The sequence below is a fragment of the Daucus carota genome, chromosome 3 (assembly GCF_001625215.2).
Source record: "Daucus carota subsp. sativus chromosome 3, DH1 v3.0, whole genome shotgun sequence".
In the NCBI taxonomy this organism is placed as follows: domain Eukaryota; kingdom Viridiplantae; phylum Streptophyta; class Magnoliopsida; order Apiales; family Apiaceae; genus Daucus; species Daucus carota.
In genome coordinates this window covers 31304003-31319164 of record NC_030383.2, presented here as the reverse complement: position 1 = coordinate 31319164, position 15162 = coordinate 31304003, and the positions used below count along the sequence as shown (strand labels likewise).

The 15162-nt window shown below is 36.2% G+C and overlaps 1 protein-coding gene across 1 annotated transcript; it reads right to left on the bottom strand.

Moving 5' to 3' along the window:
• Window positions 1–1314: 1314 nt before the first annotated feature.
• LOC135151478 (uncharacterized) lies at window positions 1315–5456 on the bottom strand. The gene is made up of 6 exons (XM_064089938.1): window positions 3950–5456; window positions 3208–3415; window positions 2948–3146; window positions 2245–2685; window positions 1866–2130; window positions 1315–1769 (listed from the first exon to the last, which is right to left on the bottom strand). Exons 1-6 carry the CDS (start codon window positions 5454–5456, stop codon window positions 1315–1317), a joined length of 3075 nt encoding a protein of 1024 aa, XP_063946008.1.
• Between the last annotated feature and the right edge of the window lie 9706 nt (window positions 5457–15162).

The window sequence follows — 15162 nt, the reverse complement described above, 5'->3', positions numbered from 1 at the left end:
GATGTCAGCAATCTGATTAGCCGATGGTACAAAAAGTAGCACCACAATTCCATTCATGACATGTTCTCTAATAAAATGATACCTGATGTGGATGTGCTTGGTTCTAGAATGTTGTACAGGATTGTTGGAAATGGCTATCGCACTTGTATTAACACAAAATATAGGAATTTTGTTTAATACAAGTCCATAGTCATTAAGCTGATTCCTAATCCACAAGATCTAAGAACAACATCTACCTGCCACCATATATTCTGCTTTCGCTGTCGAGGTAGATACTAAGTGTTGATCTTGTTGTACTAGGAAACCAACCATCGTCCTAGAAACTGACAGCTTCCAGAAGTGCTTTTCCTATCAATCCTGCATCCTGCATAATCAGAATCTGTATAGCCTGTTAGGTCAAAACCAGTGTTCTTAAGGTACCAGATACCTAAATTTGGTATGCCCTTAAGATATCTAAAACTCTTTTAACAGTTATAAGATGTGACTCTTTAGCATCACTCTGGAACCTTGCACATAAACATGTTGCAAACATTATATCAGGTCTACTAGAAGTGAGATAGAGTAATGAGCCAATCATACCTCTATTGCTTGAAATATCAACCTTCTTACCAGATATGTCCTGTTCAAGCTTAGTGGCAGTGGTCATGGGTGTCTTTGCCGGTGAAGAGTCTTCTAGATATTATTTTTTCAGAAGATCTCTGACATATTTTTATTGGCAAACGAAGATCCATCATCTTTATGACTTTCTTGAAGACCAAGAAAGAATGACAGTTCACCCATCATACTCATCTCATAGTTACTCTGCATTAACTTAGCGAATCTCTTGCACAAGTTATCGTTAGTAGAACCAAATATAATATCATCAACAAATATTTGAACAAATATCATATCATTATCATGCAATTTGTAAAAGAGAGTTTTGTCTATGACACCTCTAGTAAATTTGTTTTCAATTAAAAACTCAGAGAGAGTGTCATACCATGTCCTTGGTGACTGCTTGAGCCCATAGACAGCTTTGAATAAAAAGTACACAAAATCAGCAAACTCTGGATTTTCAAAGCCAGGGGGCTGTTCCAGATATACTTCTTCTTCTAGCTTTCCATTCAGAAATGCACTTTTCACATCCATCTGATAAACCTTAAAGTTGGAGTGTGCAGCAAATGCAAGAAATATTCTGATGGCTTCAAGACGTGCAACTGGAGCGTAGGTTTCATCATAATCAATTCCCTCTTCCCGGGAGTAACCTTTAGCAACCAGTATGGCTTTGTTTCGTACAACAATGCCATCACCATCAAGCTTATTACGGTAGACCCGTCAAGTTCCAATAACAGATTTATTTTGAAGTCTTGGAACCAGGGCCCAGACATCTTGTCTCTCGAATTGATTAAGTTCTTCTTGCATGGAAAGAACCCAATTCGGATCGGCTAATGCATCTTCAATTTTCTTCGGTTCTTCTTGAGATAGAATACCCGAATATAGACATTCATCATGAGTTGCACTCTTAGTCCGAACACCAACATCTGGATCACCAAAGATTAGATCAAAGAGATGATCTCTACTCAAGATCCTCTCCCTTGGAAGATTTGATCTTGATGATATGCCAGAATTATCATTGTGATGCTGTGTTTGACCAGTTGATCCACCATCTCCCCCTGAGTTGCTGCCAGGTTGACTAGATGATCCACCACTGGTACTAGTAGAGGCTTCATTGTTTCCATTGTCTCCTCCACCATTATCTGGATCATAATCACCATTGTTAGTCTCATTACCTGTTGCAGCATCAGGTTATTCATCATCATCATCCGAGTCTGAGTTCAGATAATCATCAAAATTTACTGACTCAGATGGATCTTCAATTTGGATACTTGGGAGTCTAGTGTCGTCAAAAGTAACATTGACACTTTCCTTGACTTGTAATTGATCAATGATAAACACCTTATATGCTCGAAGAGAATAACCAACATAAAAATGCTTGAAGTGCTTTGGGTTTAAAATTGCCACGATGTTCATCTCCAACCTTAAGCACAAAGCATTTAGCTCAAATACATGAAAGTACTTGACCGTTGGTTTCTTTTCGTTCATACGCTCATAAGGAGTTTTCATGTGTTCCTTGTTGATCAGAGTTCGATTCTGGGTATAACAAGCAGTATTCACAGCTTCAGCTCAAAAGTAGATGGGCAACCTTGATTCTCTTAGCATAGTTCTTGTAGCTTCAATCAAGGTACGATTCTTCCTTTCTACTACTCTATCCTGTTGTGGAATTCTTGGCGCTGAGTATTGTCTTGTTATGCCATTGTCAGAGCAAAATCTTTTCAGAGTTTCATTCTTAAACTCAGTTCCATTATTTGACCTTATTTCTCTGACACAAAGTTTATCATTCGAATCCAACTCGATCTCCTTGATAAGATCAATTATCAATTGCGGAGTTTCATCCTTAGAATGTAGGAATAAAACCCATGTGAACTTAGAGAAGTCATCAGCAATCACCAAGGCATATCTCTTTCTTGATAAAGACATCACATTGACTGGACCAAATAAATCCATATGTAATAGTTGCAGTGGTTCAGTAATGTTACTGGTGTCTGTGCCTTTGTATGATGCTATATTAGCCTTCCCTTTCTGACATGCCTCACAAAGTCCTTGTAGAGTGAATTCCAAAGGAGGCAGTCCTCTCACCAAATCCCTCTTGACCAAAGAGTTCACAATTTTAAAATTAAGGTGAGACAGCTTCTTATGTTATAGCCAACTATCTTCAGGTGAAGCCTTTGAATAGAAACAATTATCCTCATCATTGGTTCCTGAATTGAGATCAGCTACGTATAAGTTAGCTTTTCTTACTCCACAGAGAGCAAGACGGTCATCTTTAGTGTGAGATATCAAATACTTTTCCTTGACAAAGTTTACTTGGAATCCCTTGTCACAGAAGATTGTGCTTGAGTCCTTCAACCAAAGAAACTTTTTCAATGATAACATTTCCAGCATGTAAATTGCCATATCCCATAGTACGACCTTTGCTGTTATCTCCAAAGGTGACAATTGGGCCAGCTCTCTCAATCACATTTGATAGCAGGGCTCTATCACCGGTCATATATCTAGAAGATCCACTATCGAGGATCCATACAACCTTTTCAACCTTGTTTGGCTCCCTGCACATATCAAACGAATTAAACCATCTTCGGAACCCAAACTTGGTTGGGCCCGGCATACTTAAAGAATTGACCTTTGTCAGCTTTGACAATAGATCCTGTTCGAATAACATTAGCATCCACCTTGACTGTACTTACTTTCCTACAAACAGCCTTGAACACTTTAGGTTTAGGCTTAGGAACATAAGTATCCTTCTTGATAGGAGAAGGACCAGCAGTCTTGGTTTTTGCAAACTTACTATTCATGTGCTTTCTAGGTGTTGTGTTTTCTTTGTTAGCATGCATACTTTTGAAATAAGCAGACATTACATTAAACGCACACAACATGCAATTATCAACACCACAAGGTTTATGGCACATATCAACTAAATGAACAGTAGGCATGTTATTCAGAACAACAGGGGGTTTAATAGTTTCTACATTAACATTTTCAGAAGTTCTAATGTTATTAGTAGAAGAGCATGTATTGTTATCATTCCTGCATTTAACAAACTTATTAGGCTTGTTGAAATTATTCTTTAAGCCATTGGCACCTATGCCAGCTTTGGGCGAACTGAATGTGCCCTCAACTTGCATTGGCTCTACAGATGCCAAAATCTCCCTCTCATTCTCAATATCCTCTAAATTCATTTCATATTTAATAATCACGGGCATATCAAGTAATGGTTCTGCGACAGGGGTTTTGAATAAAGGTTTGGGAGCATCCTTTAAAACATGTGGGATACCCCTGTCTTCAGCACTCTTAACAAAAGGAGTTATATTACTAGCCTTACCTACCGACTTGTTGTAATCGAAACCTATACCAACTTTCCTTTTAATCACTTGTTGGTCAACTAGGTTCTTAACAATATTAGTCGACTCCTTATAAGCAAGGCACCTAACCTTCTCTTCAGCTAACTGCTCATTCAACTTTTTCTCCCTAAATTCTAACACTTCGACTTTATTAGTCTGAGTCAATAACTGACTAGTTAGTTGTTCAATTTTAGGGGTGAGAACAAGTTTTTCTTTTAACTTTAACTCATGAACTTCTTGCTTTAAAGCTTTGTGTTCAAGAGTCAGAGCTTTGAGCTTATTACGAGCGTCATCACGTTCAAGTCCTAATTGCATAAATAGTTTAGGGCAAGTAGGATCTACCGGAAATCCACCAGTGCGATGTGGAGGTTTAGAAGGTTCCATGAAAGCCATTAGAGCAACATTCCCCCGCTCTTCCTCCTCTTCACTATCTGTGTCATCCCAGCTTTTTCCTTTTGCCACATAGGACTTCCCTTGGATGCTTTGGCCTTGATGCTTCTTTAGCAGAGCCTCATATTTCTGCTTTAGCTCGTCATAAGATTCTTCCTTCTTTGCCAGCTGATTGGGCTTCTTGCACTCCGATGCAAAGTGACCAGGCTCATCACAGTTGAAACATTTAAACTTGCTTCGATCAACCATCCCAGTCTTATAAGCCCCTTTTGAAGTGGACGAAGATCCCCCTTTCTGGAATTTATTACCAGAAGATTTAAATCTGTATGAGGGATTCTTCCTGAATCTCATGTTGCCAAACTTCCTGGCAAACATAGCAAGAGATTCATCCTCCAGCTGATCTAACTCTTCCATCGAGTAAAATTCATCATCTCCCGTACTTACTGAAGTATGTCCCATTTCCGGCACAACATACTCTTGGGAGCTTCTTGAAGGTACAACAACCTTCCTTTCTTTCACAAGAGGTGATTCTACTACGAGGGCATTAGAATTGATAACAGACGTAGACGTGTTGAGTGTCTTTCCCCATCCGTATCTCTGTTTAGTTTGAGCCTGTTCCAATTCATAGGTTTTCAGAACCCCATACAGCTGTTCTAGTGAGATCTCTGTCAAATCTCTGCTTTCTCTGATGGCGGTTATCCTATGCTCCAGATGCTCAGGGAGCGTCAACAAAAACTTCAGGTTCACCTCTTTGTTGTTGTAGTATTTCCCGTTCAGATTCAGATTATTTATCAAATTGTTGAATCTGATGAATACTTCAGAAATTCCTTCTCCGGGAATAGAACCAAATTGCTCATATTGAGCCACAAGAATTTCCTTCTTGTTTTCCCGTACTTCCTCAGATCCTTCATTGATAATTTGCAGAGTGTCCCATATCTGCTTAGCACTTGTACAATTGACAACATTATTGTACATTATTGGATCCAATGATTCGATCAGAATGAGCTGTAGAGTTACATCCAGATTTATCAGCTCATTATCCTCATCCGAGAACTCAGTAGGTGTTTTCAGATAGGTTCTGTGAGGAATAGTAACTCCATCTTCAGTATGTTCCAGGATAATATTCATTGGGGGCGAAAGACCCTTCGTCAAAATATTTATGTATTTTTTATTCGCCGCCCGGAGGAACAAAAGCATGTGTCTCGTCCAGAGACCAAAATTAGCCTTGTCAAAAGGTGGAATTTTAATGCTGCTAATTTTTGCGGTAGACATGGTAGAAGATTGAGTGTTTGAGTGTTTGGGAAAAGATTTGGATTTTGAAAGAAAAATAATTTCCAATCAAAAATAATTTTTGGAATAAAATTATCTCGAATTAAAAATTATTTGAAAAAAGATTTGAACGAAAAATAATTTTTGATCAGAAATAATTTTTGGAATAAAATTATTTCGAATTAAAAATTATTTGGAAAAATATTTGGAAGAAAAATAATTTTCGATCAGAAATAATTTTTGGAATAAAATTATTTCGAATAAAAAATTATTTGCGAAAAGATTTGAAATAAAAATAATTTTTGATCAGAAATAATTTTTGGAATAAAATTATTTCGAATAAAAAATTATTTGGGAAAAGATTGGATTTTTGAAGGAAAAATAATTTTCGGTCAGAAATAATTTTTGGAATAAAATAATTTCGAATAAAAAATTATTTGGAATTTTTAGAAATTTTCAGAGTGAGTATAGGATCTGATAAGGTAGATTATATCAACTGCTCTGATGCCAATTGTTAGGTCCCGATACGATTGTAGAAGGGGGGGTTGAATACAATCGTCACAAAATTCGCGCGGAATAAATCTGATTTAAATAAAACAGGATAATCAGATTTTAATTAATTAAATAAACAAGGTTCAAGTAAAAAGTTATTTAAACTTGAAAGTCGTTATTAAATTAATTAAGGTTCAGTTTTAATGTCCACTAAATATTTTAGAATAAATTTGACAGGAAGTATTCTAATTTAGGGATTAAAACAACCGAATGATCAAAGCACAGGAAACTGTGGATTTAACGAATAGCAAGTTACAAACAACTTGAAAGTTTACAAGGCAATGAACATTGAACAAATGAAGTGGTGAAGCCATATTTATAGGCAAACCATTGAACTAATATGACAAAGCTAGGCATGACAACCCTAGGAAGCTTTATGACAATCTAAACAAGTGCTATGACAAAAGGTATGACAATTAGAAGCATTGTCATGGCACAAGTGAGAAGGTATGACAATCTAAGAGAAGGTATGACAATCAGAATGACAAACCAAGGGAAGGTATGACAATCAGAATGACAAACCAAGGGAAGGTATGACAATTACAAGCATTGTCATGCTCTCTTAGAATAGGTATGACAACCGTATGACAAACGGTATGACAATCAGTGGGAAGGTATGACAATTGATACTTGGTGGCTAAGGTAGAGTGGCATGACAAACGGTATGACAAACCAAGGGATTGTCATACCTTGTGACTTCGGTATGACAATGAACAATTGTCATGCCTAAGTCATTCGGTATGACAAACCAAAGGTTTGTCACGCCTCCTGACTAAGGCAGGAGACATAGTGCGGTATGACAATCAATTAGATTGTCATACCGTGCTCAAAAACCATATAAAATGTATTTTCTTGTATATAATTAATTCAATAATTATCCACTTAATTATATTAATTATATAAATTCATAAATTAAATTAATTCGAGTGTGAATTAATTTAATAAATAAATTACATAACTTATATAATTATTTTGAGATGTGAATTAATTAAAAGAATAATTATATTGAGCACTTCTTCAGCAGCAGGTCTGAGCGGCGGTCTCCTTGTCCTTCCTTTTAGCCTTCTTTCTTTTGCTTTCTTTTTGTAAATTAATTCTAAATCAATTAACTTATTAATAAACTTAATTATCAAATTAATTCTAATTGAATTAATTTAACAACTAAATAAATTAATAGAGATTAATTATTTAATAAAGAATTAATTAAAAACTCTATATTCCAGAAAGCAAATGTCTTGAGCCTTCATCTTGATCATCTTTCGCTTGAACGACCACCTTCCTTTGATGTTAAATATTCAATATAAATAGATGACACACGAATGTACTGTCTGGTTCATCTGTGCCTAACTAAATTGAATATTCTCCATCAACCAAACATTTGAGCCGTGGTCGGGTCTTCGAATCTTTGTCTTCTAGTTCAACTTCATTTCAGTACACATATGGAATCTCTGATGAAATAAATACTTGAATCTTCGTACCTTCTGAAATCCTTGAACTGCTACACAATTTATTTAACACTGAGGCTTGATCATATGAAATGAACTTCTTCCAGTGGCTTGTAGCGGATATCTTGGAATTCTTCTGATATTCTGATTCTTGTATCCACTTTACTTTCTAGATCTGATTCCAGCTAAACTATCTACTATCTACTGACATAACTTATCAGAGACTAATCCAGGTTGAGTTACAAGTTGAGTTACAAGTAGAAAGGTTATCAGATACAATTTGAGTTATCACTGGTTGTACAAATAGGCTTAGACATGTACCTTGCAATAAGGCCTTTCAGTTTCCCAGGATAAAACGGGTTACAATTTCGTTGCATAAAATTGAGAGAGAGAGAGTATGTTGTGTTTAGATGATCCAAAACCCTATAACCTACATGGGTATTTATAGGTGCAGAGAGACTTGTGTGCTACTCTTTTCTATAATTAAATATTCTAAAACAGAATCAAATTAAAAACTTGCAAGCTATTATATTCCATAAATAATCTGAGACAGAATCAAATTAATTTATGCCAAGATATATATCTTATTTTTGATATTTTTCATCTGTGAAACCGAATCAGATTAAAATTTTGCAAGTTATTATATTCCATAAATAATCTGAAACAGAATCATATTAATTTATGCCAAGATAAATATCATATTTTTGATATTTTTCATCCAAAAATTCCAGAAAATTAGAAAAATAGAACGGAGGCACGGAGCTATTTGAGAGACGCCACCTACACGCCCCCTCGCTTCTCCTTTATATAAGTATATTGATTTTTCTTTGCCTATGTATCTTCTCCATCTAATATAATATAATAATGAGTTACACTATGATAGATGTTTTGAATGGCGATAGAGATGATTGATTGACAAGAGTAAGAGTTTTTCGGATGTGGGAGTAGACTGCTATCTCCTGAATTTAAATTGATGTTTTTGCGGATAACCGATCCAAAAATTTTGGAGGAAGGAGTCACTAATATACACCTGCATGGATTGGAAGTCATACGTCTCGACATGATTAATGTTCGTATAACTAGGACATAATGTTTATCCCTGTTAAAACTGGGGATGGTTTCGGAGTTGCATCTCAATATCTTTTTGACTTTTACGCAATTACGTTTTTGCAAGCTTACTGATGTCATCAATCAGTTCTATTAAAGAGTCGTATGCTTTTTACATGTAGGGCATGGTGTATATGTCTAAGAAGTAGTGTTTGGAAATTAATGATAATGTTAAAGAAAAACATGATTATTTTAAAAAAAAACACAACTAAAATTAAGATTCGTCATGCTTTAAATCGCTAATTATATGTAGAAATTTATTTTCATTTTCCACTCATTAATTATAGTCCAATTTTGTAATTTTATATATTAATATTGGTATTGCATCGAGATGTTTATAATATAAATTTATTTTATTTTACAAATATTAATTTTGAATCATTAATATAATTTTTATAGACTGCCACACATTTATTTTATCTTACAAATACTAATTTTGAATCATTAATATAATTTTTATAGGCCGTCGCAACGCGCGGCTTCTCAACTAGTTATATAAGGCCGGAGAAGTATGGGGCGTGTAGGTGGCGCCTCTCAATAGCTCCGTTCTATTTTTCTAATTTTTTGAAATTTTTAGATGAAAAATATCAAAAATTAAAACAATCTTTTTTAGTTTCAGATATATTGGAAGCAAGTTTCAGAACTATTTTTTTTTCAAAATATCAACAATCAAATCTACCTACCTTTTTCATTATAAAAATAAAAATTACCTTTTTTAGTTTCAAATATATTGGAAGAAAGTTTCAAAATTACCTTTCACAATATATCAAAAATAAAAACTACCTACCTTAATAAATATCAAATCAGAATTTGAAACTTCTTTTCAATTATTTTGATACCAAAAAAGGCTTACTTCTATTCCAAGACTGACCATATTTATGGAAAAGTGTTAGGTCCAATCAGACGTAGAAGGGGGGGGGGTTGAATACGTCTATACCAATTTCTTCGATTTAATTTAATTGCGGAATAATTCTGTTTCAGTCCATGTTAAATCAATCGTAAATAAACAACTCCAGCAAGTCAGGGAATATTCTTTGTATTAGAAATAATCCTCGGGTGCTACAAATTCCAACACAAGTGTCGGCTGCAGAGACTATAATCACTCTATTACAAACTCTCGATAAAATCGATATTCTAACTTAGCTCTCGAGAATGTGTATAGTGTGTGCACTTTACAAAGTGTGTAGTTGTTTTCAAATGAAAACACCAAGCTCTATTTATAGGCTTCTCAACATCTAACCATGGTTAACGAGTTCGTCCTGGACGACTTGGGTTCGTCCTGGACGAATTCATTTTAACTGTAGTTAAAATGAATTGTCCAAAATAAACTAACTCAAATATATACTTGAAGTGGCGCCAATACACTATACATACATATATATATATATATATGGGCAAGTGCTCAAATACAAACTCCTTAGTGTACAAACGTACAAACAATCATTAAATGACTTGAACAGAATCACTAAATGATTGAACATAATCACTAAATCTACCAGGGGGTCTGATGGAGAGATAAGGGGAGGGGAGCACTTATGGGGCGGCATAGCCGAGTGGTGGTGCAGCGCGGCCGGCGGCAGCCGCGACGCCGGTGCGAGGGCAGTGCTAGAAACACGATTGAGGGAGATGAGAAAAGCAGTGGTGAATGTGTGTGTTTGTGTGTGTATAGCACTAATCGGTGAGCGAACAACCAGAGAGAGAGAGACGCTGGCAGTGGTGGTGGTGGTGGTTGGTGGTGGTGGGTGAGAGAGATAGAGAGAGAGAGAGGTGTTGGGCAGTGGTGGTTGGTGGTGGATGGTGGAGAGGGAGAGAGAGTGGCGCTGGGCAGTCGTGGTGGGTGGTGGTGGTTGTAGTGGGTGGGGTGGTCGTGCGTGGTGGTGGTGATTGGAGGTGATTGTGGTGGGGGTGGTGATGGATGTATGTATATATTTGTTAAATTAAAATCTGCTAATCACTAAATATTATTGTCATAATCACCGGTTTGTACGTTTGTACAGTAAGGAGTTTGTACTAGAGTAAGACCCTATATATATGTATCACAAGGTTGCGCAACTTTTGAAAGTCAAAAGCTGCGCTAGAGTTCCTTGGTCAATAGTTGCGCTAGACTTGTGCTTCACAGTAGAGTATGACTTAGAAAATATTCTAAGTTGGATTGATCCCTTGAAAGAATAGCTTGGAGTCGCAAACTTTGACTTAGTCAAAGTTTGCGCTCCAGGTGAACTCCTTCAGTTGCCCTGTGGGCACTTTACTTAGAAAATAACTCAAGTGAGTTGTTGAGTTGGCGCCACTGTTGACAAGTCAAAGGTTGCGCCTTTGACTTTGGTCAAAGGTTGCGCCTTTGATACTCCACTGTACAGTAGCTCCATTGTTATCACTTAGAAAATTTTCTTGACGGAAAACCTTCAAGCTTTGACTGAAGTCAAAAATGGCGCCTTTGACCACTGTGTTGCCATGTCCATGACTTAGAGCAAATTCTCTTGAGATAAACTTGTGCTCCTTGTCTTCATATACATATACATACACATATTTATATATATATATATATATATATGTATTAATTGTTTGTCACTTGAATTGATTTAATTCAAGTGACTTAAATTAATCATAAAATATATATACATATATATGCACATATTAATTTAAGTCTCTGGCAACTCATTCAGGAACACTTGTTTGACTTGATCAATTAATTCGTTGAACGAATCCACTGAATAACTTCGTATGTCCTGACGTCCTGTGCACTGGTCTGGTTCACGAACGACTCGAACTGAAATAATTCCTTGAATTCTTTTGCTTGATAATATACTTGATCAGTCATTCCGGGTTAGACGTTGCTTCGATAAATTTGATTATAAATAATCAAATTAAATATACTGGAATCTTCTGGTCTTTGATACTTGATCTTCAGGCAATCTTGATAGCAGAAACTGATTGTGCTTTATTCTTCACTGAGGCTTGAACATGTAAATGAACTTCTTCCAGTGGACTGATGCTCGTCTCAGATATCTTGATTGTCTTTGTCTGTTCGTATCGAATCTCCAACCTGTAGATTCCTGTATTATACTTACGTATTGTTTCCTGTCTTTTGTTGTGTTGAGTTATCGTAATTACATTTACGTTACATTATGCTTTACAATCTCCCCCTATTTGTTTGTTATAGTTCGACAAGCAAATCCTTTAAGAGGATAACTCAACTGACACAATGAAAAAGCACACTAATTTAAACAGGAAATAATACTAAGTACAGTCTGGATTATATCTTACAATTTCCAGAATTCAAAAGTAAATACAAGTAGCCATTATTCCTCTAGACTGAACTACTGTTAGGTCCAGATATGATTGTAGAAGGGGGGGGGTTGAATACAATCAATACCAAATTTTCGCGGAAGTGAATCTGATTGAATATGATTTGTTAATCAGATTATAATTAATTAATATAACAATGTTTGAAGTCGTTATATAATTAAAATGGTTCAGTTTTAATGTCCACTAAAGTTCGTAGAATAAATTCGACAGGGTATATTCTAGATTTAGTGATTAAAACAACCGGGTTATCAAAGCACAGAAAACTGTGGATATAACGATCAAACAAGTTACGAACAACTTGAAAGCTTTACAAATGCTTTGAATATCAAAGTGATGAACACTTTCTAATGAAGAAACTAAGCCATATTTATAGGCAAAGCTTTGTACATGCAAGACAAACACAAGACAAGACAATTACAAAGAGGGTATGACAATCTAGGCTTGGGCAAGACAAATCAAGGCAAGGAAAGACAATCACAGATTGTCTTCCAAGCTTTAAGCAAGTCAGAAAGACAATTAGAAGGGAAGGTATGACAATCTCATTGACAGAAAGACAAACACTACAAAAGGCAAGACAATTGAGGATTGTCTTGCACACCTTCAAGCATTCGGCAAGACAAGACAACAGGATTGTCTTGCAGAAAGTGTGACCCTCGGTAAGACAAGACAAATGGATTGTCTTGCTGCCACACAAGTCCTTCGGCAAGACAATTCAGTTGAATTGTCTTGCACACCATTGATACACACGGCAAGACAAGACAATTGAATTGTCTTGCACCTTGTCTTCAACCCATGTGACCAGTTCGGTAAGACAATCACAGATTGTCTTGCTGGGCGGTTTTGGTGATAAAAGAAATGCAATAATGTAGTAAATAAAAAATAGAAAATTATTCACTTAATTAAGTTAATCATGTAAATTCATAAATTAAATTAATTCGAGAGTGAATTATTTTAATAAATAAATTACATAATTAATATAACTATTTGAGAAGTGAAATAATAGTCTATTAAATATTTAATCACCCAATCTTCAGTAGAACTGCTTCCTGTCTTCTTTAAACTTTAATAACTTCTTCTTGATTTGTCGAACGAACGAACTACCACTTCTGCTTGACTTCAAATATTTAATTTGAATAACTGATACACAGATGTATTGTCTGGTTCATCTGTATCTAGTTAAATCAAATATTCTTCGTCATATAAACAATAAGAATTTGGTTAGTTCGTCGAGTCTTCGTCTTGTACGTACATCTTCATTAAATGGAATCTTCTGATGAAATAAAGTATAGAAACTTTATGTCTTCTGAACTCCTGGACGTGCCACAAAAGATTATTTGTGCACTGAGGCTTGAACATATTAATGAACTTCTTCCAGTGGTGTGCAGCAGCATCCTGGAACTTATCTGACATATAATTTCCATAAATCATTTGACGTTCTTCGTACTGATTCCGATGACTTGCTATTTACTGAGCTTTCTGATCTGAGTTGAGTTGTACCTCTTTAAATACAAATAGGCTGAACATATGCCTTTCAATCTCCCCCTATTTGTTTGTTAACATAATATGCAAATTTCCTAGAGGATAACTCAACTAACAGATAAGACAAAGATTTAAACAATGGAATGTAAATAGCAAAAGCTTATGGCTTGCATTAAACATTAAACCATGATCATAAATAGATTACAAAAGGATGTTCCTCGAACATATCTAATAAATATCCTAATCAATCTATTCACTCAGAACGAGTGACTTCTCCTTCTTCAGCATCTGAATAGTGAATAATTGGAGTAGAAGGCTCATTCTGAGTAGGCTCTTCAGCTGCAGTGGATTCTCCACGCTTCTTTCTTTCACGAGCCAGAGCTAGCTGGTGAAGTACTTCCAGTTCCACAGGGTCTTCACGGAAGTCAGATGGCTGAGATTTTGTTACACCCTTCATCCTCCGAAAGGCGAAAGTATTGAGAAATATTTCTTCGAGTGCAGTAGGATGAGATTACATCATCAGCATCAGACTTGGCTTTAGAAGCGAAGCCCTTGGTTCTTAGTAAGGTGGATGCTAGAGCCAGGCGTTTGGCAGGGTACTTTGGCAAAGCCTCTTCGTTTAGATAGACAGTGCAGAGGATTTCCTGGTGAACGAACTTAACACAGTATGGGTTTTTAACAACCTGAGGACTGTTGAAAACAGCACAATCCAACAGTTTGTCACGAAGAAGTTCATTCAAGTTGGAGCAACGCTTGACTTTGTTGCGAAGTACCCAGAGCTCAGATACAGAGAATGATTTGAGAAATTCGACAGATAGTCTGAATGAACCATTCCTCTGTGTGTAGACAATCAGCTCCCACTCTTCTAGCAGTCCCCTAACAACAACAGTTACATATTCCAGTTCTAAGGCAAAGGCATGCATAAAAACATCCTCATCGGGGTTCACCTCTCGAAGATCATAGATCAGAGATAAGAACTTCCTATCATCGAAAGTTTCCCTTTGTGGTCCATTGAATATTCTTCTTGCAATGTCCCAGCCTTTTCCTTCTTTTCTTTTAATCTCAAGATTCTTCTGCTTGATCGCAGCATCATAGATTTTCTGCTTTTCAATCTTGATTTGTTCCTCTGTGATCAACTTGTCTTCCAGAAGTTTCTGATAATCACGAAGCTTACGCTTCCTGGCTTCATTTTCTACTTTGAACTTCCGGACATTCTCCTCGTGTTCAAGATCAACAGGTTCTTCCTGAAACAAATAGCTTTCATCAAATTTACCTTCTTCTTCAGCCTGACGATAGGTAGCATCGAATACGTCATCATCATCCATGTCTTTGGGATAATCATCATAATTGTCAGTGTTGAAGACATTTTCAGATTGATGTAATGGTTCTTTGCCTTTGGATCTTTTATAGCTTCTATCAGCTTCAGAAGATTCTTTGCCACTTGCTCTTTCTCCACCCTTGTCACTCCTGTCAGCATCATCCTTATCACTCCTATCAACAGCATCAGCATTGCTGTGATTATCTTTGTCATCCTTATCTTCCTTATCCTTCTCCCCCTTAGTTGAGGGATCCTCTGGAGTAGACTGAGTTGTTGACGGATTAAGCTTTAAGTGATGAATAACTTGAGCCAGAGTTTGCTCCAAGTTGCCAAGCTTTGTCAGACAGAGCTCCTGAGA